Below are 27,242 nucleotides of genomic sequence, written 5' to 3'. Positions count from 1 at the left end.
TGACGCGTGAAGGGAGGGACGGAGTGACGTCACGGAGAGGCGCGTGACACGGTAACGGGTTTATTGCGGCGCCCCCTGGCGGAGGGAGGGGGAGGAGCGCAGGGATAGACCACGCCCACTCGGCAAACCACGCCCCCGAACGAAAGACACGCCCCTAAAGGACCCACGCCCCTGAAAAGGCAAGCCCTTTAACCACGCCTCCTGCTCACACGACACGCCCACTTGTTAAACCACACCCTGGGACAAGTCACACCCGTAAACCAGGCACGCCCCTGCAAAGAGCCACGCCCACTAACAAACCACGCCCCCCCCGCATAAACCACACCCATTAATAGCCATGCCCGTTAAACCACGCCCCCACGCATAAGATGCGCCCATTTACAAGCCACGCCCATTACAAACCACGCCTCTCACCCATAAGGCACGCCCATTAACAAAAGCCACACCCAACAACAAGCCACGCCCCGACAGAGCCACGCCCCTTTAGGCCCCCATTGCGGGGGGCGTCCCGGTGGGCGGGGTCACACATGGGGGTCAGTCTGGGCATCTGTCTGTGTGTCTGTCCAGGGCTCTGTCCGTGTGTCCGTCTGGGGCTCTGGGGGAACACTGGGGTCTGTCCGTGAGTCTTGGGTTGTCCACCGGCTGTCGTTGAGTCCTTCCCAGCGGCTGTCCGTGTTCCGGGGGCTGTGCTGCGTGTCGTGTGGGCTCTGTCCGTGTGTCCGTCCGGGGCTGTCACTGTCACGGGGGTCCCTCTGCGGGACTGTCCATGGGTCTGTCCCTGCTGGACATCTGTCCGTGCGGCCATCTCTGCGTCCGTGTGTCCATCCCCGTGTCCGTGCGTCCGTCCTGCATCCATCCGTGTGTCCATCGCTGTGTCCATCCCCGTGTCCGTGCCGTCGTCCGTGTGTCCGTCATTTCCAGAAGAGCACGTTCCAGAGCAGCAGCCAGCACGGGGCTCAGCTGAGGGGTGTCTGTCCGTGTGTCCGTGCCGTGTCCGTGTGTCGTTATTTCCAGAAGAGCACGTTCCAGAGCAGCAGCCAGCAGGGGGCTCAGGTGAGGGGTCTGTCCGTCTGTCCGTGTGTCTGTCTGTGGTCATTTCCAGCAGAGCACGTTCCAGAGCAGCAGCCAGCAGGGGGCTCAGCTGAGGGTCAGTGGGTCTGTCCGTGTGTCCGGTGGGTGTCCGTTATTTCCAGAAGAGCACGTTCCAGAGCAGCAGCCAGCAGGAGGCTCAGGTGAGGGGTCTGTCCGTCTGTCCGTGTGTCCGTTATTTCCAGAAGAGCACGTTCCAGAGCAGCAGCCAGCACGGATAAGCGCCCAGGCAGAGCAGGGGGCTCAGCTGAGGGGTCTGTCCGTCTGTCCGTGTGTCCGTGTGTCCGTGTGTCCGTTATTTCCAGAAGAGCACGTTCCAGAGCAGCAGCCAGCACGGATAAGCGCCCAGGCAGAGCAGGGGGCTCAGGTGGGCCCCGTGCAGGTGCTCCTGCAGCAGCCCCTGGCCCAGTGCCCCCAGGAAGCGCTGCCAGGCCTCGCCCAGCCCCGCCGGCGCCTCCAGCAGCTCCCGCTCCAGCAGCACGGCCAGGAACAGCGAGAGCCCCGGCGTGGTGAGCACCAGCAGCACGGCCAGGGGCAGCCTGCAATGGGGGGACAGGGGGGTTAGAGACCCCTGGGACCACCCTGAGACCCCCCTGGGACCACCCTGGGACCACCCTGGGACCCCCAGGAACAGCGAGAGCCCCGGCGTGGTGAGCAGCAGCCCCCCAGGGACACCCAGGAACCAGCAAGGACCCCTCCTCACCTCTCCCCAGGTGTCCCCAGGCTGTCCCCAGGTGTTCTCACCTGTCCCCAGGTGTGTCTCACCTGTCCCCAGGTGTCCCCAGGTGTGTCTCACCCGTCCCCAGGTGTGTCTCACCTGTTCCCAGGTGTCCCCAGGTGTGTCTCACCTGTTCCCAGGTGTGTCTCACCTGTCCCCAGGTGTCCCCAGGTGTGTCTCACCTGTCCCCAGGTGTGTCTCACCTGTTGCCCCCAGGTCACACAGCAGCTGCAGGTGGCACCAGGGTGTCCCCAGGCTCTCCCCATGTCCCCAGGTGTCCCCAGGTGTGTCTCACCTGTCCCCAGGTGTCCCCAGGTGTGTCTCACCTGTTGCCCCCAGGTGTGTCTCTCCTGTCCCCAGGTGTCCCCAGGTGTGTCTCACCTGTCCCCAGGCTGTCCCCAGGTGTGTCTCACCTGTTGCCCCCAGGTCTCTCCTGTCCCCAGGTGTCCCCAGGTGTGTCTCACCTGTCCCCAGGTGTGTCTCACCTGTTGCCCCAGGTGTCCCCAGGTGTCCCCAGGTGTCCCCAGGTGTGTCTCACCTGTTGCCCCCAGGTGTCCCCAGGTGTGTCTCTCCTGTCCCCAGGTGTCCCCAGGTGTGTCTCACCTGTCCCCAGGTGTCCCCAGGTGTGTCTCACCTGTTGCCCCCAGGTCTCTCCTGTCCCCAGGTGTCCCCAGGTGTGTCTCACCTGTCCCCAGGTGTCCCCAGGTGTGTCTCACCTGTTGCCCCCAGGTCGCACGGCAGCCGCAGGTGGCACCAGGGTGACGCCCAGCAGGAAGCCCAGGGAGAAGTTGAGCAGGGCCAGGCAGGAGAGCAGCAGGGCCAGGGCCAGCAGGGCCACCAGCTTGAGGGACATCCAGCCGCGCTGGCCACCCCCGGACAGGGCCCTGGGGACAGGGACACGGTGTGACACGGTGTGACACGGTGTGACACGGTGCCACCACCCCTGTCACACAGTGCCACCATCCCAGGGACATCCAGCCGCGCTGGCCAACCCCGGACAGGGCTCTGGGGACAGGGACACGGTGTGACACGGTGTGACACAGGGCCACCACCCCTGTCACACAGTGCCACCACCCCTGTCACCATCCCTGTAACACAGTGCCACCACCCCTGTCACACAGTGCCACCACCCCTGTCACACAGGGCCACCACCCCTGTCACACAGTGCCACCATCCCTGCCACCATCCCTGTCACACAGTGTCACCATCCCTGTCACACAGTGCCACCATCCCTGTCACACAGTGCCACCATCCCTGCCACCACCCCTGTCACCATCCCTGTCACACAGTGCCACCATCCCTGTCACACAGTGCCACCATCCCTGCCACCACCCCTGTCACCACCCCTGTCACACAGGGCCACCACCCCTGTCACACAGTGCCACCATCCCTGCCACCACCCCTGTCACACAGTGAGTGCCACCACCCCTGTCACACAGTGCCACCACCCCAGGGACATCCAGCCGCGCTGGCCACCCCCGGACAGGGCCCTGGGGACAGGGACACGGTGTGACACGGTGTGACACAGTGCCACCACCCCCGGACAGGGCCCTGGGGACAGGGACACGGTGTGACACAGTGCCACCACCCCTGTCACACAGTGCCACCATCCCTGCCACCACCCCTGCCACCACCCCTGTCCCACAGTGCCACCATCCCTGTCACCATCCCTGTCACACAGTGTCACCATCCCTGTCACCATCCCTGTCACCACCCCTGTCACACAGTGCCACCATCCCTGTCACACAGTGCCACCACCCCAGGGACATCCAGCCGCGCTGGCCACCCCCGGACAGGGCCCTGGGGACAGAGAGGGACACTGTGTGACACAGTGTGACACAGTGTGACACGGTGTGACACGGTGTGACACAGGGCCACCACCCCTGTCACACAGTGCCACCATCCCTGCCACCATCCCTGCCACCACCCCTGTCACCACCCCTGTCACACAGTGTCACCATCCCTGTCACACAGTGCCACCATCCCTGTCACCATCCCTGTCACCATCCCTGTCACACAGTGCCACCACCCCTGTCACACAGTGCCACCATCCCAGGGACATGCAGCCGCGCTGGCCACCCCCGGACAGGGCCCTGGGGACAGAGGGACACGGTGTGACACGGTGTGACACGGTGTGACACGGTGTGACTGTGGTGTGTGCCAGTGCCACCACCCGGACAGGGCCCTGGGGACAGAGGGACACGTGGTGTCACCCCCAGTGTCACACACTGGTGCCAGCCCCACACCTGTACCTGTGGGTGTCACCCTCACCTGTGCGTGCTGTGGGGCAGTGCCAGCTGTACCTGTGCGTGCTGTGGGGCAGTGCCAGTCCTACCTGTGCGTGCTGTGGGGCAGTGCCATCCCATCCCTCACCTGTGGGTACCTGTGCCAGGCTCACCTGTGCGTGCTGTGGGGCAGTGCCAGGCTCACCTGTGGGTACCTGTGCCAGGCTCACCTGTGCGTGCTGTGGGGCAGTGCCAGGCTCACCTGTGCGTGCTGTGGGGCAGTGCCATCCCTCACCTGTGCATGCTGTGGGGCAGTGCCAGCTGTACCTGTGGGTACCTGTGCCAGGCTCACCTGTGCGTGCTGTGGGGCAGTGCCAGGCTCACCTGTGTGTGCTGTGGGGCAGTGCCATCCCATAGCTGTACCTGTGGGTACCTGTGCCAGGCTCACCTGTGCGTGCTGTGGGGCAGTGCCAGGCTCACCTGTGGGTACCTGTGCCAGGCTCACCTGTGCGTGCTGCTGGGGCAGTGCCATCCCTCACCTGTGCGTGCTGTGGGGCAGTGCCAGGCTCACCTGTGCGTGCTGTGGGGCAGTGCCATCCCAGCCCATACCTGTGGGTACCTGTGCCAGGCAGTGCCAGGCTCACCTGTGCGTGCTGTGGGGCAGTGCCAGGCTCACCTGTGCGTGCTGTGGGGCAGTGCCATCCCTCACCTGTGCGTGCTGTGGGGCAGTGCCAGGCTCACCTGTGCGTGCTGTGGGGCAGTGCCATCCTCACCTGTGCGTGCTGTGGGGCAGTGCCAGGCTCACCTGTGGGTACCTGTGGGTACCTGTGCCAGGCCTCACCTGTGCGTGCTGTGGGGCAGTGCCAGGCTCACCTGTGCATGCTGTGGGTACCTGTGCCAGGCTCACCTGTGCGTGCTGTGGGGCAGTGCCAGGCTCACCTGTGCGTGCTGTGGGGCAGTGCCAGGCTCACCTGTGCGTGCTGTGGGTACCTGTGCCAGGCTCACCTGTGCGTGCTGTGGGGCAGTGCCAGGCTCACCTGTGGGTACCTGTGGGTACCTGTGCCAGGCTCACCTGTGCGTGCTGTGGGGCAGTGCCAGGCTCACCTGTGCATGCTGTGGGTACCTGTGCCAGGCTCACCTGTGCGTGCTGTGGGGCAGTGCCAGGCTCACCTGTGCGTGCTGTGGGTACCTGTGCCAGGCTCACCTGTGCGTGCTGTGGGGCAGTGCCAGGCTCACCTGTGGGTACCTGTGGGTACCTGTGCCAGGCTCACCTGTGCGTGCTGTGGGGCAGTGCCATCCCTCACCTGTGCATGCTGTGGGTACCTGTGCCAGGCTCACCTGTGCGTGCTGTGGGTACCTGTGCCAGGCTCACCTGTGTGTGCTGTGGGGCAGTGCCATCCCTCACCTGTGCGTGCTGTGGGGCAGTGCCAGGCTCACCTGTGGGTACCTGTGGGTACCTGTGCCAGGCTCACCTGTGTGTGCTGTGGGGCAGTGCCATCCCAGCCACGTAGATGCCGATCAGCGCCAGCACCACGGCCTCGGCCTCGCCCACCGGGAAGTGCTGGGCGGCCACGGCCTGGCCGCGCACGGGCAGCAGGTACAGGGCAGTGCCCGCGCCCCAGGACACCAGCACGGGGGGCACCAGCCACAGCAGCCCCCCCCGGGCCTGGGGGCACAGGAGGGGGGGTTACAGGGGGGGCACAGGGGGCACAGGGGGTACAGGGGGGGCACAGGGGGCACAGGGGTTATAATGGGGGCACAGGGGGGCACAGGGGGGGGGGGCGGGGGCACACAGGGGGGCACACAGGGGGCACACAGGGGGCACAGGGGGCACAGGGGCACACAGGGGGGGGCACACAGGGGGGCACACAGGGGTTATAATGGGGTTACAGGGGGCACAGGGGGGCACACAGGGGGGCACACAGGGGGGCACACAGGGGGGCACACAGGGGGCACACAGGGGGGGCACAGGGGGGCCGGGGCACACAGGGGGGCACACAGGGGGCACACGGGGGTTATAATGGGGTTACAAGGGGCACAGGGGGCACACAGGGGGGCACACAGGGGGCACACAGGGGGCACACAGGGGGCACACAGGGGGCACAGGGGGACAGGGCACACAGGGGGGGCACACAGGGGGCACACAGGGGTTATAATGGGGTTACAAGGGGCACAGGGGGCACACAGGGGGCACACAGGGGGCACAGGGGGGGCACAGGGGGCACACAGGGGGCACACAGGGGTTATAATGGGGTTACAAGGGGCACAGGGGGCACACAGGGGGCACACAGGGGTTATAACGGGGTTACAAGGGGCACAGGGGGCACAACAGAGGGACAATGAGGGGGGGTCACAACGGGGTCGGGGTTTGGGGTCAGGGTCCCAGGGGGTCCCAGGGGGTCCCAGCAGGGAAAGGAAGAGGGGCTGGGGTCAGCGCAGGGGGGCGGGGCAGGGGTCCCAGGGGGGACAATGGGGGCACAGGGCTGGGTCAGGGGTCACTCTGGGGGTCCCAGGGTGGGTCAGGGGTCACTCTGGGGGGCTGGGGTGGGTCAGGGGTCACTCTGGGGGTCACGGGGGTCACTCTGGGGGTCCCTGGGGTGGGTCAGGGGTCACTCTGGGGGTCCCAGGGGGCACTCTGGGGGTCCCGGGGTGGGTCAGGGGTCACTCTGGGGGTCCCAGGGTGGGTCAGGGGTCACTCTGGGGGTCTGGGGGTGGGTCAGGGGGTCACTCTGGGGTCCCAGGGTGGGTCAGGGGTCACTCTGGGGGTCTGGGGGTGGGTCAGGGGTCCCTCGGGGGTCCCTGGGGGTCCCAGGGGGAACGGGGGTGGGTCAGGGGTCACGCTGGGGGTCCGGGGGTGGGTCAGGGGTCACTCTGGGGGGTCTGGGGTGGGTCAGGGGTCACTCTGGGGGTCCCAGGGTGGGTCAGGGGTCACTCTGGGGGTCTGGGGTGGGTCAGGGGTCACTCTGGGGGTCCCAGGGTGGGTCAGGGGTCACTCTGGGGGTCTGGGGTGGGTCAGGGGTCACTCTGGGGGTCCCTGGGGTGGGTCAGGGGTCACTCTGGGGGTCCTGGGGTGGGTCAGGGGTCACTCTGGGGGTCCCTGGGGTCCCTCACCTCCCCGGGGGGGGTCTCCCCCTCCCCCTCCTCGCTCCGGCTCAGCCGCATCCACAGCTCCAGGGCGTGGGGGGGGTCAAGGAAAGGGCCGGACCCTCGGAGCCCCGACCCCAAAATCGCCCCTTGTCACCCCAAAATCCTTCATTTACCCCAAACCCCAAAATCCCCCCCTTGTCACCCCAAAATCCCCCCTTGTCACCCCAAACTCCTTCATTTACCCCAAACCCCAAAATCCCCCTTGTCACCCCAAAATCCTTCATTTACCCCAAACCCCAAAATCCCCCCTTGTCACCCCAAAATCCCCCCTTGTCACCCCAAAATCCTTCATTTACCCCAAACCCCAAAATCCTCCCTTGTCACCCCAAAATCCGCCTTTCACCCCCAAAATCCTTCATTTACCCCCAAACCCCAAAATCGCCCCTTGTCACCCCAAAATCCTCCCTTGTCACCCCAAAACCCCAAAATCGCCCCCCCAAACCCCCAAAATCCTCCCTTGTCACCCCAAAATCCCCCCTTTTCACCCCAAAATCCTTCATTTACCCCCAAACCCCAAAAATCGCCCCTTTTCACCCCAAAATCCCCCCTTTTCACCCCAAAATGCCTGTCACCCCAAAATCCTCCCTTGTCACCCCAAAATCCTCCCTTTACCCCAAACCCCAAAATCGCCCCTTGTCACCCCAAAATCCCCCCAATTCCCTGTTTGCCCATTTCCCCCTCTTCCCTCCCCAAAATTCCCTTTTTCCCCAAAATCCCACATTTTGCCAACTTGTCCAGCAGTTCCCCCCTTTTCCCTCTTTTCTCTCAATTCTTCCCTTCTCTCCCCTTTTCCCTCCAAATTCCCTTTTCACCCCCAAAACCCCCATTTCTCCTCCAAACACACACTTCCCCCCATTTTTTCCTCCAAATCCCCATTTTTTCCACCATTCACCCCCATTTTTTGCTCATTTCCTGGTTTTCCTCATTTCCCCTCATTTCTTTCCCCATTTTTTTCTATTTTTCCCCCATTTTTTCCTAGTTTTTTCCCCCATTTCCCCCCCGGTTTTTCCCATTTTTCACCCCAGTTTTTCTCCATTTTTTCACCATTTTTCCCCGTTTTTCCCCGTTTTTTCCCAATTTCCCCGTTTTTTCCCATTTTTTCCCAATTTCCCGGTTTTTCCCCAGGATATGCGCAGGGCCAGCACGAGCAGCCCCAGGGCAGGCACAGAGGAGCCCATTCCCCATTTTCCCTTGTTTTTACCCCATTTTTAACCCGTTTTTCTCCATTTTTTCACCGTTTTTCACCGTTTTTTCCCCATTTTTCCCAATTTCCCGGTTTTTCCCCCAGGATATGCGCAGGGCCAGCACGAGCAGCAGCAGGGCCAGGGCAGACACATAGGAACCCATTCCCCATTTTCCCTTGTTTTTCCCCCATTTTTAACCCGTTTTTCTCCATTTTTCCCCCTTTTTTCCCCGTTTTTCCCCAATTTCCCCGTTTTTCCCATTTTTTCCCAATTTCCCGGTTTTTTCCCCCAGGATATGCGCAGGGCCAGCACGAGCAGCAGCAGCGCCAGGGCAGGCAGGGAGGAACCCATTCCCCATTTCCCCTTGTTTTTCCCCCATTTTTAACCCGTTTTTCTCCATTTTTTCCCCATTTTTCACCGTTTTTTCCCCGTTTTTCCCCGTTTTTCCCAATTTCCCGGTTTTGCCCCCAGGATATGCGCAGGGCCAGCACGAGCAGCAGCAGGGCCAGCGCGGGCGCGTACGAGCCGATGGACACGAAGCGCGCCAGCGAGGGCAGCAGGTACAGGAAGTAGGATTGGTGCAGCCGCTCCAGCAGGTTGTTCAGCTTCCGGAACATTCCCTCCAGCGTCCTGGGGGGCACGGGGGGTGAGGGGTCAGGGGAGACCCCCAGGGATCCCCCCAATACAGGTGAGACCCCCAGGGAACCCCCAAACCCAGCGTGAGACCCCGGAACCCCAGCCATAGAGGAACCCCCTTCGGAACTTCCTCAGGGTCCTGGGGGGCACGGGGGCACAGGGGTCAGGGGAGACCCCCAGGGATCCCCCCAATACAGGTGAGACCCCCAGGGACCCCCCAAACCCAGCGTGAGACCCCCGGAATCCCCCAGCGCCATAGAGGAACCCCCTTCCGGAACGTTCCCTGCAGGGTCCTGGGGGGCACGGGGGGTGAGGGGTCAGGGGAGACCCCCAGGGATCCCCCCAAATACAGGGGAGACCCCCCCCCCAGGATCCCCCAATAGACAGAGAGACCCCCAGGATCCCCCAATCCCAAAGGTCCAGGAGGTTCCGGAACATTCCAGAACATTCCCTGCAGGGTCCTGGGAATGGGATCGGGTTTGGGGTCAGAGGAGACCCCCTGGGACCCCCACCCAGCGTCCCCCCAAGACCCTCAGGACCCCACAAAGACCCCAAAGCCCCCCAGGAATAGCCCAGGACCCTCTGGGACTCCCCCCCACCAAGGACCCCCAAAAGTCTCCCAAACTCAGAACTGCCCCCAAATCCCTCCTGGAACCCCCAGGACCCCCCCAAATCCCCCCAAATCCCACCAAACCCCCCAGGACACCCCCAAATCCCAGCAACCCCCCCAGGACACCCCCAAATCCCACCAAACCCCCCAGGGACCCCCAGGACCCCCCAGGACACCCCCAACCCCCACCAAACCCCCCAGGACACCCCCAAATCCCATCAAACCCCCCAGGACCCCCCAGGACACCCCCAAACCCCATCAATCCCCCCGGACACCCCCCAAATCCCCCCAGGACCCCCAAATCCCAGCAACCCCCCAGGACACCCCCAAATCCCCCCAGGACCCCCCAAATCCCCCAGGACACCCCCAAACCCCACCAAACCCCCAGGACACCCCCAAATCCCCCCAGGACACCCCCCAAATCCCCCCAAATCCCCCCAGGACCCCCCAAATCCCCCAGGACACCCCCAAACCCCACCAAACCCCCCAGGACACCCCCAAATCCCAGCAACCCCCCAGGACACCCCAGGACACCCCCAAACCCCATCAATCCGCCCCGGACACCCCCAAATCCCCCCAGGACACCCCCAAATCCCAGCAACCCCCCAGGACCCCCCTAAATCCCACCAAACCCCCCAGGGACCCCCCAGGACCCCCTCAGGACCCCCCAGGACCCCCCAGGACCCCCCAGGACCCCCCAGGACCCCCCAAAGCCCCCATCCGCACCTGCCCAGCACCCCCAGGTCGAACTTGTGCTGCCGGAAGCTGTTGATCCCGCGCAGGGTCAGCGCCTCGATGCGGAAGCGCAGGAAGAGCCCGTGAGCCCCCCCGGGCCCCCCCCCGGCCTGGCCCAGCACCATGAGCCCCAGCGTGCGCAGGCTCTGGGCATAGCCGGGGCCCGAGGGGCCCTCCGGGGGGGGCAGCTGGGGGGAGAGACCACAGAGTGACCATTGAGTGACCCCTGAGTGACCACTGACCCCCCCAGAGTGACACTGACCACACTGACCACACTGACCCCCCCAGCGTGCGCAGGCTCTGGGCATAGCCGGGGCCCGAGGGGCCCTCCGGGGGGGGCAGCTGGGGGGAGAGACCACAGAGTGACCATTGAGTGACCACTGAGTGACCACTGAGTGACCACTGACCCCAGGGCACACGGGCCGAGGGCCCACTGACCACACTGGGGACGCCCACAGAGTGACCATTGAGTGACCCCTGGTGACACTGGCCCCCAGAGTGACACTGACCACACGGGACCCTCCGGGGGGCAGCTGTGGGACAGGGGTCAGTGAGTGACCACTGAGTGACCTGAGTGACCCCTGAGTGACCACAGAGTGACCACAGAGTGACCACTGAGTGACACTGACCACACTGACCCCCCCAGAGTGACCACTGACCCCCCAGCGTGCGCAGGCTCTGGGCATAGCCGGGGCCCGAGGGGCCCTCCGGGGGGGGCAGCTGGGGGGAGAGACCGTGAGTGACCATTGAGTGACCCCTGAGTGACCATTGAGTGACCTGAGTGACCCCAGAGTGACCACTGAGTGACCTGAGTGACCCCTGAGTGACCCCTGAGTGACCACTGAGTGACCACTGAGTGACCACTGACTACTCAATGACCCCTCAATACCCCCAGACCCCCCCAGGCCAGGGAGAGACCCCCTGAAGCCCCCCAGGACCCCCCGAAGGCCCCCAGACCCCCCCCTGCCCTGGAAGGAGCACAAGAGGCTCAGCAGGTGCAGGCTGGGCAGAGCAGCCCCCAGACCCCCAAAGCCCCCAGGACCCCCCCAAGCCCCCCAGGACCCCCCAGGACCCCAGGACCCCCAGGACCCCCCCAGGACCCCCCAAAGCCCCCCAGGACCCCCCAGGACCCCCCCAGGACCCCCCAGGACCCCCCAGGACCCCCAGGACCCCCAGGACCCCCCCGGAGCCCCACCTTGCCCTGGAAGGTGCAGAGCAGGCCGCTCTTGAGGCAGAAGGAGTGGAAGAGGTTGAGCAGGTCCAGGTTGGGCAGCTGCCCGTTGAGCCCCTCCACGGCCACGTCCACGCTGGTCACCACGTCCGAGCTGAGCTCCAGCGCCAGGGCGGCCTGGATGGCCCCCGCCCGGCCCGGGACCCCCCCCGAGCGCATGTCTGGGGAGGGGGACACAGCCCTGAGACCCCCTGAGACCCCCCAGAACAGCCAGGGGACCCCTGAGACCCCCAGAGCCACGGGACCCCCATGGGACCCCCGTGTCCACTCTGGTCACTGTGTCCGTGTCCTGCCCGGCCTGGGACCCCCCCCAGGGCACGTCTGGGAACGGGGAACCCCTGACCTGAGACCCCCGGGAGACCCCTGAGACCCCCTGAGACCCCCGGAGACCCCCGGAGACCCCCGGAGACCCCCTGAGACCCCCTGAGAGCCCCTGAGACCCCCTGAGACCCCCGGAGACCCCCCTGAGACCCCTGAGACCCCCTGAGACCCCCGGAGACCTCCTGAGACCCCCTGAGACCCCCGGAGACCCCCGGAGACCCCCTGACCCGGAGCCCCGGAGACCCCCGGAGACCCCCCAGAACGGCCACGGGACCCCCAGGATGGGCACGGGACCTCCAGAGCCACGGGATCCCTGTGGGACCCCCGGAACGGCCACGGGACCCCCACGGGACCCCCATGAGACCCCCAAGGAACCCCCAGAATGGCCAAGGGACCCCCAGAACAGCCACGGGACCCCCAAGGGACCCCCAGGACGGGCACAGGACCCCCAGGATGGGCACGGGACCCCCGCGTTCCCCCCACGGCCACTCTGCGGTCACTGCGTCCGTGCCCGGCTCCGGCCAGGGTCACCGCGGCCCGGCCCCCGCCCCCCCAGCTCCCACTCCCCTGACCAGTAACGGAGCACAGCACCCCAGCCCCGGCCCCGCCCCACCTGAAGCACATGCGGCCTGAGAGAAGTGCCCCAGTGCTCCAGTGAGCCAAGCACCCCAGTGCTCCCAGTCCCATCCATACTGAGCACAGCACCCCAGTGCTCCCAGTGCTCCCAGTCTGACCAGTAACCCTGAGCCACAGCGCCCCAGTGCTCCCAGTGCTCCCAGTCTGACCAGTAACCCTGAGCCACAGCACCCCAGTGCTCCCAGTGCTCCCAGTGCTCCCAGTAACCCTGAGCCACAGCCCCAGTGCTCCCAGTGCTCCCAGTAACGCTGAGCCACAGCGCCCCAGTGCTCCCAGTGCTCCCAGTGCTCCCAGTCTGACCAGTAACGCTGAGCCACAGCGCCCCAGTGCTCCCAGTGCTCCCAGTAACGCTGAGCCACGGCGCCCCAGTGCTCCCAGTGCTCCCAGTGCTCCCAGTAACCCTGAGCCACGGCGCCCCAGTGCTCCCAGTGCTCCCAGTGCTCCCAGTGCTCCCAGTGCTCCCAGTAACCCTGAGCCACAGCGCCCCAGTGCTCCCAGTGCTCCCAGTAACGCTGAGCCACAGCGCCCCAGTGCTCCCAGTGCTCCCAGTGCTCCCAGTAACGCTGAGCCACAGCCCCAGTGCTCCCAGTGCTCCCAGTGCTCCCAGTAACGCTGAGCCACAGCGCCCCAGTGCTCCCAGTGCTCCCAGTGCCCCAGTAACGCTGAGCAAGCCCCAGTGCCCCAGTAACGCTGAGCCCCAGTGCTCCCAGTGCTCCCAGTGCTCCCAGTGCTCCCAGTAACCCTGAGCCACAGCGCCCCAGTGCTCCCAGTGCTCCCAGTAACGCTGAGCCACAGCGCCCCAGTGCTCCCAGTGCTCCCAGTAACACTGAGCCACAGCGCCCCAGTGCTCCCAGTGCTCCCAGTGCTCCCAGTGCTCCCAGTAACGCTGAGCCACAGCCCCAGTGCTCCCAGCCCCAGTGCTCCCAGTGCTCCCAGTAACCCTGAGCCACAGCCCCAGTGCTCCCAGTGCTCCCAGTAACGCTGAGCCACGGCACCCCAGTGCGTGCCGTAACCACGCCCAGTGCTCCCAGTGCTCCCAGTCTCCCAGTGCTCCCAGTAACACTGGCGCTCCCCCCAGTGCTCCCAGTGCTCCCAGTGCTCCCAGTGCTCCCAGTAAGGCTGAGCCACAGCACCCCAGTGCTCCCAGTGCTCCCAGTGCTCCCAGTGCTCCCAGTAACGCTGAGCCACGGCGCCCCAGTGCTCCCAGTGCTCCCAGTAACCCTGAGCCACAGCACCCCAGTGCTCCCAGTCGCTCCCAGTGCTCCCAGTAACGCTGAGCCACAGCACCCCAGTGCTCCCAGTGCTCCCAGTAACGCTGAGCCACAGCACCCCAGTGCTCCCAGTGCTCCCAGTAACCCTGAGCCACAGCACCCCAGTGCTCCCAGTCCCTCCCAGTGTCACCAGTAAAGCTCACACCGTCCCTCCCAGTCCCTCCCAGTCTCACCAGTAAGGGTCCCACCGTCCCTCCCAGTCCCTCCCAGTGCTCCCAGTGTCACCAGTAAGGGTCCCACCGTCCCTCCCAGTCCCTCCCAGTCCCTCCCAGTGCTCCCAGTCTCACCAGTAAGGTTGACATCGTGGTAGGCCTCCAGCCAGGCCTGCGTCCCCAGCAGGTCGTGCTCGGTCACCAGGAAGATGAGATCCTTGGCCCAGTACACCTGGCCTGGGGAAACTGGGAGCTGGGGACTGACCAGTACGGACCAGTACGGACCAGTACGGACCAGTACGGACCAGTACGGACCAGTACACCTGGCCTGGGGAAACTGGGAGCTGGGGACTGACCAGTACGGACCAGTACGGACCAGTACGGACCAGTATGGACCAGTACGGACCAGTATGGACCAGTATGGCCCAGTACACCTGGCCTGGGGAAACTGGGAGCTGGGGACTGACCAGTACGGACCAGTATGGACCAGTACGGACCAGTACGGACCAGTATGGCCCAGTACACCTGGCCTGGGGAAACTGGGAGCTGGGGACTGACCAGTACGGACCAGTACGGACCAGTATGGACCAGTATGGACCAGTATGGCCCAGTACACCTGGCCTGGGGAAACTGGGAGCTGGGGACTGACCAGTACGGACCAGTACGGACCAGTATGGACCAGTACGGACCAGTATGGACCAGTATGGACCAGTACGGACCAGTACGGACCAGTACGGACCAGTATGGACCAGTACGGACCAGTATGGACCACTACGGACCAGTATGGACCAGTATGGACCAGTACGGACCAGTATGGACCAGTGTGGCCCAGTACACCTGGCCTGGGGAAACTGGGAGCTGGGGACTGACCAGTATGGACCAGTACGGACGAGTATGGACCAGTATGGACCAGTATGGACCAGTATGGCAATTAAATGTGGGACCAGTATGGATTTGGGAATATAGCACGCGCGAGCATATTTTGTACGGTATGAGAGGACCAGTATGGCCCAGTATGGACCAGTACACCTGGCCTGGGGAAACTGGGAGCTCTGGGACTGACCAGTACGGACCAGTATGGACCAGTATGGCCCAGTACAGCCCCATGCACCCCAGTACCTCCCAGTTCCTTCCCCCCCAGCAGCCCCCAGCCCTCAGCAGTCTCAGCACTGGCCCCACACTCTGTTTGTTGTGGGGACCCCCAGAACCCCCCAGGACCCCCCAGAACCCCTTGGGACCCCCCCAGGACCCCCCAGACCCCCTTGGGACCCCCCGGACCCCCCATACCTCGGCAGAAGGCCGCCAGGGCCAGCAGCAGCCCCACGGCCTGGTTGTTCTTGCTGCCCTCGGAGCAGGGCACGAGCAGCAGCAGCGCCTCGGTGCTGGCGGCGCGGGGGGCCCGCAGCACCCCGAAAACGTTGGTGCCACGGACCAGCTGGGGAGGGACAGACAGACAGACAGACAGACAGCCCAACGTCACCCAGGGACCCCCAGACCTGCCCTGAGACACAAACACCCCCGCAGCACCCCGAAAACGTTGGTGCCACGGACCAGCTGGGGAGGGACGGACAGAGACAGACAGACAGCCCAACGTCACCCAGGGACCCCCAAATGTACCCTGAAACACAAACACCCCCGCAGCACCCCGAAAACGTTGGTGCCACGCACTAGCTGGGGAGGGACAGACAGACAGACAGACAGACAGACAGCCCAACGTCACCAGGACCCCACACACAGCAACCCCAACATCCCAGACCAAAAACGTTGGTACACCAGCTGGGGAGGCGACAGACAGCAGACAGACAGCCCAACGTCACCAGGGACCCCAAACCTGCTGAAAACACCAAAACCAAAACGTGGTCACGCCAGCTGGGAGACAGACAGACAGACAGACGACAACAGCAGACAAACAGACACCCCAACGTCACCAGGGACCCCAAACCTGCCCTGAGACACAAACACCCCCGCAGCACCCCGAAAACGTTGGTGCCACGGACCAGCTGGGGACGGACGGACGGACAGACAGACAGACAGACAGACAGACAGACAGACAGCCCAACGTCACCCAGGGACCCCCAAATGTACCCTGAGACACAAACACCCCCGCAGCACCCCGAAAACGTTGGTGCCACGGACCAGCTGGGGAGGGACAGACAGACAGACAGACGGACAGACAGACAGACAGCAACGCACCAGGGACCCCCAACCCACAGCAACCCCAACACCCCCACACCGAAAAAGTGGTGCCCGGACCAGCGGGACGACAGACAGACGGAACAGACAGACAGACACCCAAGTCCCCCAGGGACCCAAACCCAAGACAGCACCCCTAACACCCGCCCAGAGCCCCAACGTTGGTGCCACGGACCAGCTGGGGAGGGACGGACAGACAGACAGACAGACAGACAGACAGCCCAACGTCACCCAGGGACCCCCAGACCGACAGGCCCCCAAAACATACCCAGCTCCCCCAGCTCCCATCCCCCCAGCTCCCCCAAGTCTCCCCTTTGTCCCAGTTCCCGCTCCTCCCACTCCCTGCCCAGTGCTCCCAGTTCCCCCAACGCTCCCAGTTCCACCAGTCCCCATTCCCAGTCCCCCCTCCCAGTGCTCCCAGTCTCTCCTCCCAATCCCTCCCAGTCCCCCTCAGCTCCCCCAATTGCCCCCAGTGCTCCCAGTTCCCATTCCCAGTGCCCCCAGTTCCTCCCAGTGCCCCCAGTCCCCATTCCCAGTGCTCCCAGTGCTCCCAGTTCCCATTCCCAGTGCCCCCAGCTCCTCCCAGTGCCCCCAGTCCCCCCCAGTACCCCAGCTCCCCCAGCGCTCCCAGTTCCCCAGTCCCCAGTCCCTCCCAGTGCTCCCAGTTCCCCCAGTCCCCATTCCCAGCACTCCCAGTTTCCCCAGTGCCCCCAGTCCCCATTCCCAGTTCCCCCAGTGCCCCCAGTCCCCATTCCCAGTGCTCCCAGTCCCCATTCCCAGTTCCCCCATTCCCCCAGCTCCCAGTCCCCATTCCCAGTGCCCCCAGTCCCCATTCCCAGTCCCCTCAGTTCCCCCAGTTCCCATTCCCAGTGCCCCCCAGTCCCCCCAGTCCCCATTCCCAGTCCCCATCCCCAGTCCCCATCCCCAGTCCCCATTCCCAGTCCCCATTCCCAGTCCCCACTCCCAGTGCCCCCAGTCCCCATTCCCAGTGCCCCCAGTCCCCACTCCCAGTGCCCCCAGTCCCCATTCCCAGTTCCCCCAGTTCCCCCAGTCCCCATTCCCAGTGCCCCCAGTCCCCATTCCCAGTGCCCCCAGTCCCCATTCCCAGTTCCCCAGTTCCCCAGTGCCCCCAGTCCCCATTCCCAGTGCCCCCAGTCCCCACTCCCAGTGCCCCCAGTCCCCATCCCAGTCCCCCAGTCCCCATTCCCCAGTTCCCCAGTCCCCATTCCCAGTGCCCCCAGTGCCCCAGTGCCCCAGTGCCCCCAGTCCCCATTCCCAGTGCCCCCAGTCCCCCAGTCCCCATTCCCAGTGCCCCCAGTTCCCCAGTTCCCCCAGTACGTAGCGCTCGTGGGCCTCGTCGGGGAAGGGCAGCGTGCGGCTGAAGGGCTGCACATGGACCTCGAGTCCCAGCTGGAACATGGTCTGCTCCAGCCAGCCCACGGGCATTCCTCTGTGAAACAATAGGGGATTTGGGCACCCTGAACCCTGCCTGAGCCCCACAGGCTCTGCTCCAGCCAGCCCACGGGCATTCCTCTGTAAAACAATAGGGATTTGGGCACCCTGAACCCTGCCTGAGCCCCACGCCGGGACCGGGCATTCCCTGAAACAATAGGGGATTTGGGCACCCTGAACCCTGCCTGAGCCCCACGGGCATTCCTCTGCAAACAACAGGGGATTTGGGCACCCTGAACCCTGCCTGAGCCCCACGGGCATTCCCTGTGAAACAACAGGGGATTTGGGCACCCTGAACCTTCCCTGAGCCCCACGGGCATTCCCTGCAAACAACAGGGGATTTGGGCACCCTGAACCTTCCCTGAGCCCCACAGCTCTGCTCCAGCCAGCCCACGGGCATTCCCCTGTGAAACAATAGGGGATTTAGGCACCCTGAACCCTGCCTGAGCCCCACGGGCATTCCTCTGTGAAACAATAGGGGATTTAGGCACCCTGAACCCCTGAACCTGCTCCAGCCAGCCCACGGGCATTCCCCTGTGAAACAACAGGGGATTTGGGCACCCTGAACCTTCCCTGAGCCCCACGGGCATTCCCTGGAAACAATAGGGGATTTGGGCACCCTGAACCCTGCCTGAGCCCCACGGGCATTCCTGTGAAACAACAGGGGATTTAGGCACCCTGAACCCTGCCTGAGCCCCACAGCCCTGCTCCAGCCAGCCCACGGGCATTCCCCTGCAAACAACAGGGGATTTGGGCACCCTGAACCCTGCCTGAGCCCCACGGGCATTCCCCTGCAAACAACAGGGGATTTGGGCACCCTGAACCTTCCCTGAGCCCCACGGGCATTCCTCTGTAAAACAACAGGGGATTTGGGCACCCTGAACCCTGCTCCAGCCAGCCCACGGGCATTCCCCTGTGAAACAATAGGGGATTTGGGCACCCTGAACCCTGCCTGAGCCCCACGGGCATTCCCCTGCAATCAATAGGGGATTTGGGCACCTCAGAGCACCCCTGAGCCGCACAGCTCTGCTCCAGCCATTCCCCTAAGCACTTATGGGATTGGGGTGGGATTGGGGCACCCCACAGCAACCCCAAATCCCTTCTCCAGCCTCCCCAGCAGGAGTGGGGATGGGAACTGCCCCAGAACCGCCCCAAACCCCAAAGGGGTCACCCCGCTCTGCACCTCTCCCCCAAAATCTCCAGGGCTTGTCCCCCCTCGGAAAACCCCAAACCCGAACCCCCAATCCCAAACCCCCAAACCCCCCAATCCCGACCCCAAACCCCCCAAACCCCAATCCTGACCCCAAACCCCCCGGTTCTCACCCCGCTTTCCTCTTGTGCCCCCCGAATTCCCGGGCCTGTCCCCCTCCCCAAACCCCCCAAACCCGACCCCAAACCCCCCAAACCCCAAATCCCCCAATCCCAAACCCCCAAACCCCAATCCTGACCCCAAACCCCCCAAACCCCAATCCTGACCCCAAACCCCCCCGTTCTCACCCCGCTTTCCTCTTGTGCCCCCCGAATTCCTGGCTGTGTCCCCCAATCCCAAACCCCCCAAACCCAATCCCAAACCCCCTGTTCTTAAACCCTTTTCCTGCCCCCAATTCCCAGGCATGTCCCCCCCCAAATCCAACCCCCCAACCCCCAAACCCCACAAATCCAACCCCCAACCCCCCAAACCCCACAAATCCAACCCCAAACCCCCCAAACCCCAATCCTGACCCCAAACCCCCCAAACCCCAAATCCCCCAATCCCAAACCCCTCAAACCCCAATCCTGACCCCAAACCCCCCGGTTCTCACCCCTTTCCTCTTGTGCCCCCGGATTCCCGGCTGTGTCCCCCAATCCCAAACCCCACAAACCCCCGAACCCCAATCCCAAACCCCATAAACCCCCAAACCCCAATCCTGACCCCAAACCCCCACCCGTTCTCACCCCGCTTTCCTCTTGTGCCCCCCGAATTCCCAGGCCTGTCCCCCAATCCCAAACCCCATAAACCCCCCAAACCCCAATCCTGACCCCAAACCCCCGTTCTCACCCCAACTTCCTCTTGTGCACCCCAAATTCCCAGGCCTGTCCCCCAATCCCAAACCCCATAAACCCCCAAACCCCAATCCTGACCCCAAACCCCCTGCTCACCGCTTTACCTCTTGTGCCCCCAATTCCCGGGCCTGTCCCCCCCCAAACCCCCAAACCCAACGCCAAACACCCCAAACCCCCAAATTCCCCAATCCCAAAACCCCCGGTTCTCACCCCGCTTTCCTCTTGTGCCCCCCGAATTCCCAGGCATGTCCCCCTCCCCAAATCCAACCCCAAACCCCACAAACCCCCAAATCAATCCGAACCCCACAAATCCAACCCCAAACCCAGAAATCAACCCCAAACCCCCAAACCCCAATCCTGACCCCAAATCCCCCATTCTCACCCCGCTTTCCTCTTGTGCCCCCCGAATTCCCGGCTGTGTCCCCCAATCCCAAACCCCATAAACCCAATCCCAAACCCCCAAATTCCCCAATCCCAAACCCCACAAACCCAACCCCGAACCCCAATCCTGACCCCAAACCCCCAATCCCAAACCCCAATCCTGACCCCAAACCCCCAAACCCCAATCCTGACCCCAAACCCCCCGTTCACACCCCCGGCTTTCTTGGCCCCCGAACTCCCGGGCCAGCGCCAGCCCCAACCTCCGAAGCCCATACCCGACCATGGTGGAGCCCATGGCGTTCTCAGACAGGTACGTGCGGGGGGCCAGGGCTGGCAGCAGCAGGAACCACGTGAGCCCCGCCAGGTAACTCAGGACGCTGCGGGGGGAACCCCAAAATGAGCATTGGTACCCCAAAAATGACCCCATAACCACCAGGGACACCCCAGAGCCATCAATGACACCCCAAACCATCAATGACACCCCAAAAATGACCCCATAACCACCAGGGACACCCCAGAGCCATCAATGACACCCCATAACCATCAGTGACACCCCAAAAATAACCCCAAAGCCACCAGGGACACCCCATAACCATCAGTGACACCCCAAAAATGACCCCATAACCACCAGGGACACCCCAGAGCCATCAATGACACCCCAAACCCAGCCCTGACACCCCAAAAATGACCCCATAACCACCAGGGACACCCCAAACCCAGCACAGGTACGTGTGGGGGGGCAGCAGGAACCAGGTGAGCCCCGCCAGGTAACTCAGGATGCTGCGGGGGGAACCCCAAACCCATCAGTGACACCCCAAAAATGACCCCATAACCACCAGGGACACCCCATAACCACCAGGGACACCCCAAACCATCAATGACACCCCAAAAATGACCCCATAACCACCAGGGACACCCCATAACCACCAGGGACACCCCAAACCATCAATGACACCCCAAAAATGACCCCATAACCACCAGGGACACCCCAGAGCCATCAATGACACCCCAAACCCAGCCCTGACACCCCAAAACTAGCCCCAAACCCACCAGTGACACCCCAAACCCATCCCCATAACCACCAGGGACACCCCAGAAATGACCCCATAAGCACCAGGGACACCCCAAAGCCACCAGTGACACCCCAGAAATGACCCCATAACCACTGGTGACACCCCAAACCCATCCCCATAACCACCAGGGACACCCCAGAAATGACCCCATAACCACCAGGGACACCCCAGAGCCATCAGGGACACCCCAAACCCAGCCCTGACACCCCAAACCCACCAGGGACACCCCAGAAATGACCCCATAAGCACCCCAAGGGCCCAGCCCCCTGGAGCCCCCCACTCCCCCGAGCAGTTTTGGGGTGCCCCCACTCCCACAGGGGGGGATTGAGGTGCTCCTGGGTTTTGGGGCGCCCCAGACTCAGCAGAGAGGGGTGTTGGGGTCCCCCCCGTGATTTGGGGTGCCCCCACTCACCATAGTGGGGTTTTTGAGTGCCCCAGGTTTTTGGGGTGCCCCAGGGGGTTTTGGGGTCCCTCACTCACCAGAGAGGGGTGCCCCCCCAGCCCCCCGTGTTTTGGGGTCCTCCCCAGCCCCTCCCAGGGTTTTGGGGTGTCCCAGACTCACCAGAGGGGGGTGTTGGGGTTACCCCCGCGTTTTGGGGTGCCCGGGGGGGGTTGGGGCGCCCCAGACTCACCAGAGGGGGGTGTTGAGGCCTCCCCAGCCCCCCGTGTTTTGGGGTCCCCTCCGTGTTTTGGGGTCCCCCGTGTTTTGGGGTCCCTCAGACTCACCACAGGAGGGTGTTGAGCTGCAGCAGCAGGCCCCCCAGCTCCCCCCGGTGTTTTGGGGTCCCCCCGGTGTTTTTGGGGTCCCCCGGTGTTTTGGGGTCCCCCCGGTGTTTTTGGGGTCCCCCCTCACTCACCAGAGCGGGCTGTTGACCTGCAGCAGCAGCCCCTAGCTCCCCCCATGTTTTGGGGTGCCCCAGGGGTTTTTGGGGTGCCCCAGCCCCCCCAGACTCACCACAGGGGGCTGTTGAGCTGCAGCAGCAGCCCCCCCAGGCCCCCCCGGTGTTTCGGGGTTCCCCCGGTGTTTTGGGGTCCCCCTCACTCACCACAAGGGGCCGTTGAGCCGCAGCAGCAGCCCCTAGCCCCCCCGGTGTTTCGGGGTTCCCCCGGTGTTTTTGGGGTCCCTCAGATGGTTTTGGGGTCCCCCCGTGTTTTGGGGTCCCCCGGTGTTTTTGGGGTCCCCCGGTGTTTTTGGGGTCCCCCCCGCAGGTTTCGGGGTCCCCCCGGTGTTTTTGGGGTCCCTCAGATGGTTTTGGGGTCCCCCCGTGTTTTGGGGTCCCCCGGTGTTTTTGGGGGTCCCCCCCGTGTTTTTGGGGTCCCTCACTCACCACAAGGGGCCGTTGAGCCGCAGCAGCAGCCCCTAGCCCCCCCCGGTGTTTTTGGGGTCCCCCCGGTGTTTTTGGGGTCCCTCACTCACCACAAGGGGCTGTTGAGCTGCAGCAGCCCCCCCGTGTTTTGGGGTCCCCCCCGCAGGTTTTAGGGCCCCCCGGTGTTTTGGGGTCCCCCCGGTGTTTTTGGGGTGCCCCAAGGGTTTTTGGGGTCCCTCACTCACCACAAGGGGCCGTTGAGCCGCAGCAGCAGCCGGGCCAGCGCCCGCCGGCACTGCGGGTCTGACAGCAGCCCCATGGAACCTGCGGGGGGCGGGGGCTCAGGGGGGCACCGGGACCCCCCGGGACCCCAAACACACCGCAGGGACCCCCCAAAACCCCACAGACCCCAAACACACCGCAGGGACCCCAAACACACCGCAGAGACCCACAGAGACCCCAGAGACCCCACAGAGACTCCAAACACACCGCACGGACCCCCCGGGACCGCAAACACACCGCAGGGACCCCACAGGGACCCCCCAAAACCCCACAGACCCCAAACACACCGCAGGGACCCCACAGAGCCCACAGAGACCCCACAGAGACTCCAAACACACCGCAGGGACCCCCAAAACCCCACAGAGACCCCCCAAAACCCCACAGACCCCAAACACACCGCAGGGACCCCCCGGGACCCCAAACACACGCAGGGACCCCACAGAGACCCCAGAGACCCCAAACACACCGCAGGGACCCCACAGAGACCCCACAGAGACCCCACAGAGACCCCACAGAGACCCCAAACACACCGCAGGGACCCCAGAGACCCCACAGAGACCCCAAACACACCGCACGGACCCCACAGAGACCCCAGAGACCCCAAACACACCGCAGAGACCCCCCAAAACCCACAGACCCCAGGGACCCCAAAAACACCGCAGGGACCCCAGGGACCCCACAGAGCCCCCCAAAACACCGCACAGACCCCACAGAGACCCCACAAAACACCACAGAGACCCCACAGAGCCCCACAGAGACCCCAAACACACCGCAGGGACCCCAGGGACCCCACAGAGACCCCACAGAGCCCCCCAAAACACCGCAGAGACCCCCCAAAACCCCACAGACCCCAAAACACCACAGAGACCCCAGGGACCCCACAGAGCCCCCCAAAACACCGCACAGACCCCACAGAGACCCCACAAAACACCACAGACCCCAGAGACCCCACAGAGACCCCACAGACCCCACAGACCCCCAAAACCCCACAGAGCCCCCCCAAACCCCACAGCCATGCCATGGATCCCCCCAAACCCCACAGAGCCCCCAGAGCCCCCTCCCCAACCCCATGGGCACCCCAAATCCCCCGCATTGCCCCCCAAACCTCACACAGTCCCCAGACCCCACAGAGCCCCCCAAAACTCCTTCCTACCCCATGGACCTTCACCTGGCCCATGGGACCCCCCCAAACCCCACAGAGCCCCCCCAGAGACCCCTCCCCACTCCATGGTCACCCCAAACCCCACAGAGCCCCCCAAACCCCAAAAAAGCCCCAAATTCCCCTCAGGCCCGGGCCCTGCCCTCCCCCCGCCCCCACACGGGCCGGCTCCCAGCCCCGCACCCCCCCCGTGCCCTCCGGGAGCCCCAGAAACCCCAGAAAACCCCAAAAAACCCAAAAGGCCCAAAAAACCCCAAAAAAAGCCCCAAAAAGCCCCAAATCCCCCAAACCTGCGGGGCACGGCACGGCCAGGCCGCTCAATCGCTGCCGGAGCGCGCGGCCAGGGCGGGGCGCGGAGCGCCGAGACAGCGATCGCGGGCACTGACCCGCCAGGGGGCGCCAGGCGAGGGGCGGGGCCTACGGGTTGTGGGCGGGGCGTGGGCGGGGCCTACGGGCTGTGGGCGGGGCCAAGGGAATCACGGGGATTTGGGGTAAAGGGGCAAAAAAGGGGAAAAACGGGAGCAAAAAGGGGGGGAAATGAAGAGTTTGGGGGCAAAAAAGGGGGGGAAAGTCGGGGGGCTTCGGGGCAAAAAAATGGGCAAAAAAAATGGGGGGCTTGGAGGTAAAAAAGGGGGAAGCCGGGGGGTTTGGGGGTTCAAAAGGGGCAAAAAAGGTGCAAAACTGGGAGGTTTGGGGGCACAAAAGGAGGGGAAAAAGGGGGTTTGGGGGCACAAAATGGGGCAAAAGATGAGCAAAAAAAGGGGGGAAATGGGAGGTTTGGGGGCAAAAATGGGGGGAACCCCGGGGGGCACAAAAGGAGGCAGAAAAGGGGGGAACCCGGGGGGTTTGGGGGCAAAGAAGGGGAAAAAGTGGGGCAAAACCGGGGGATTTCGGGGGCACAAAAAGGGGGGAAAATGGGTGCTTTGGGGGCACAAAAAGGGGCAAAAAAGGGGGAAAACACGGAGGGTTTGGGGGTACAAAAAGGAGGAAAAAACGGGGGGTTTGGGGGAAAAAACGGGGCATTTGGGGGCAAAAAAGGTGGGGAAATCGGGGGTTTGGGGGCAGAAAGGGGGGCAAAATGGGGGGGTTTGGGGGCACAAAGTGGAGAAAAAAAGGCAGCAAAAATGGGAGATTTGGGGCAGAAAATGGGGCAAAAATGGGGGGAAATCTGGGGGTTTTGGGGTACAAAAGGGGGCAAAAAAGGGGGAAACCCGGGGTGCTGGGGGGCAAAAGAGGGAGAAAAAAGGGGGCAAAAAAGGGGGGGGGGGAAAGGGGGGCCCAAAAGGGGGAAAAAGGGGTTGGGGGCACAAAACGGGGCAAAAAATGGGGCAAAAAATGGGGCAAATCCGGGGGGTTTGGGGTACAAAAGGGGCTCTGGGCAGGTGACAGGGCCAGCTTGGGGACAATGGGGGGTCACAGGGGACACAGGGGGCGGGCGCAGGGGGTGACACACCCAGGCACACAGGTGACACACAGAGGGACACAGGACTGCAGGGACACAGCCCGGTTTATTGCCATGGTGACACCCCAAAACTCACAGCCTCAGTGTCCCCAGGACTGGTCAGTGTGGGGTCACCCCAGTGTCCCCAGGACTGGTCACTGTGGGGTCACCCCAATGCCCCAACGGTCACTGTGGGGTCCCCCACTGTCCCCCTGGTCATGTGGGGTCACCCCAGTGTCCCCAGGACTGGTCAGTGGGGTCACCCCAAGTCCCCAGGCTGGTCAGGTGGGACCCCACCACTGTCCTGCGGGTCACCCCACCCAGTACGGCCAAGTCCCCACGTCATTGGGGTCCCCCGTTCCCCAGCTGAGTGTGGGGTCACCCCAATTCCCCAGACTGTCACTGAGGGTCACCCCAGTCCCCAGGACTGGTCACGGGTCACCCCAATTCCCACGGTCACTGTGGGGTCACCCCACTGTCCCCCCAGGACTGGTCACTGCGGGGTCACCCCAGTGTCCCCAGGACTGGTCAGTGTGGGGTCACCCCAGTGTCCCCAGGACTGGTCACTGCGGGGTCACCCCACTGTCCCCCCAGGACTGGTCACTGGGGGGTCACCCCAATGTCCCCAGGACTGGTCAGTGTGGGGTCACCCCAGTGTCCCCAGGACTGGTCACTGCGGGGTCACCCCAATGTCCCCAGGACTGGTCACTGCAGTGACGTGATGCTGCAGCTCCCAGGGGTCAGTTGGTCACCACAGGGGTCACTTGGCCATGGCAGTGTCCCCACGGTGTCCCTGTGGTCACTGTGCCATGGCAATCCCTGTTCCACAGCCACGTCCCCACGGTGGTCACTATGGTCAGTCACTGTGCCATGGTGGTGTCCTGGTGTCCCCATGGTGGTCACTATGGTCACTGTGCCATGGTGGTGTCCTGGTGTCCCCACGGTGGTCACTGTGCCATGGTGGTGTCCTGGTGTCCCCACAGTGGTCACTGTGGTCAGTCACTGCTCCATGGTGGTGTCCTGGTGTCCCCACGGTGGTCACTGTGCCATGGTGGTGTCCCCACAGTGGTCACTGCTCTGTGGCAATGTCCCCTCAGTGTCCCAGTGGTCAGTCACCGTGCCATGGTAGTGCCTCTGCTGGTCACTCTGTTCACTGACCCATGGCAATGTCCCCGTGCTGGTCAGCGCTCCATGGCCGTGTCCTGGGGCGGTCACTGTGGTCACTCAGCGGTCATGCACGTGCGTGTCGGGGTGGTCACTGTGGTCACTCAGGCTCCATGGCCGTGTCCTGGGGCGGTCACTGTGGTCACTCAGCGCTCCATGGCCGTGTCCGGGGCGGTCACTGTGGTCACTCAGCGCTCCATGGCCGTGTCCTGGGGTGGTCACTCAGCGCTCCATGGCCGTGTCCGGGGCGGTCACTGTGGTCACTCAGCGCTCCATGGCCGTGTCCCGGGGCGGTCACTGTGGTCACTCAGCGCTCCATGGCCGTGTCCGGGGTGGTCACTGTGGTCACTCAGCGCTCCATGGCCGTGTCCTGGGGTGGTCACTCAGCGCTCCACGGCCATGTCCTGGGGTGGTCACTGTGGTCACTCCGTGCTCCATGGCTGTGTCCCGGGGCGGTCACTGTGGTCACTCAGTGCTCCATGGCCGTAGGTCCTGGGGTGGTCACTGTGGACACTCCGTGCTCCATGGCCGTGTCCTGGGGTGGTCACTGTGGTCACTCAGCGCTCAGGCCGTGCCTGGCGGCCTGGCAGTGTCCTAGGGTGGTCACTGTGGTCACTCCGTGCTCCATGGCTGTGTCCCGGGGCGGTCACTGTGGTCACTCAGTGCTCCATGGCCGTGTCCTGGGGTGGTCACTGTGGTCACTCCGTGCTCCATGGCCGTGTCCTGGGGTGGTCACTGTGGTCACTCAGCGCTCCACGGCAGTGTCCTAGGGTGGTCACTGTGGTCACTCAG

The 27,242-nt window shown here is 64.1% G+C and overlaps 1 protein-coding gene across 1 annotated transcript; it reads right to left on the bottom strand.

Moving 5' to 3' along the window:
* Positions 1-1,252: 1,252 nt before the first annotated feature.
* GPAA1 (glycosylphosphatidylinositol anchor attachment 1) lies at positions 1,253-24,221 on the bottom strand. The gene is made up of 15 exons (XM_030970543.1): positions 24,136-24,221; positions 22,650-22,728; positions 20,285-20,401; positions 19,722-19,741; positions 18,924-18,966; positions 17,487-17,598; positions 15,243-15,390; positions 14,091-14,192; positions 11,540-11,736; positions 10,336-10,532; positions 8,840-8,993; positions 7,144-7,209; positions 5,505-5,698; positions 2,524-2,691; positions 1,253-1,628 (listed from the first exon to the last, which is right to left on the bottom strand). Exons 2-15 carry the CDS (start codon positions 22,721-22,723, stop codon positions 1,385-1,387), a joined length of 1,836 nt encoding a protein of 611 aa, XP_030826403.1. The 5' UTR covers positions 22,724-22,728; positions 24,136-24,221; the 3' UTR covers positions 1,253-1,384.
* Between the last annotated feature and the right edge of the window lie 3,021 nt (positions 24,222-27,242).

The sequence above is a fragment of the Camarhynchus parvulus genome, chromosome 2, assembly GCF_901933205.1.
Source record: "Camarhynchus parvulus chromosome 2, STF_HiC, whole genome shotgun sequence".
Taxonomy (NCBI): Eukaryota; Metazoa; Chordata; class Aves; order Passeriformes; family Thraupidae; genus Camarhynchus; species Camarhynchus parvulus.
The sequence above is the reverse complement of the archived record's forward strand: the minus strand, read 5'-3'. Positions and strand labels throughout refer to the sequence as shown.

Bases quoted from the DNA above. Each gene is read 5' to 3' on its own strand.
- GPAA1 (XM_030970543.1), bottom strand. From the start codon at position 22,723: ATGGGGCTGCTGTCAGACCCGCAGTGCCGGCGGGCGCTGGCCCGGCTG. The intron at 20,402-22,649 runs GTGAGTGAGGGA...TTCCCCCCGCAG, and splicing joins CGGCTCAACGGCCCCTTGTG to CGTCCTGAGTTACCTGGCGG. The intron at 7,210-8,839 runs ATATCCTGGGGG...GACCCCCCCCAC, and splicing joins TGCTCGTGCTGGCCCTGCGC to GCCCTGGAGCTGTGGATGCG.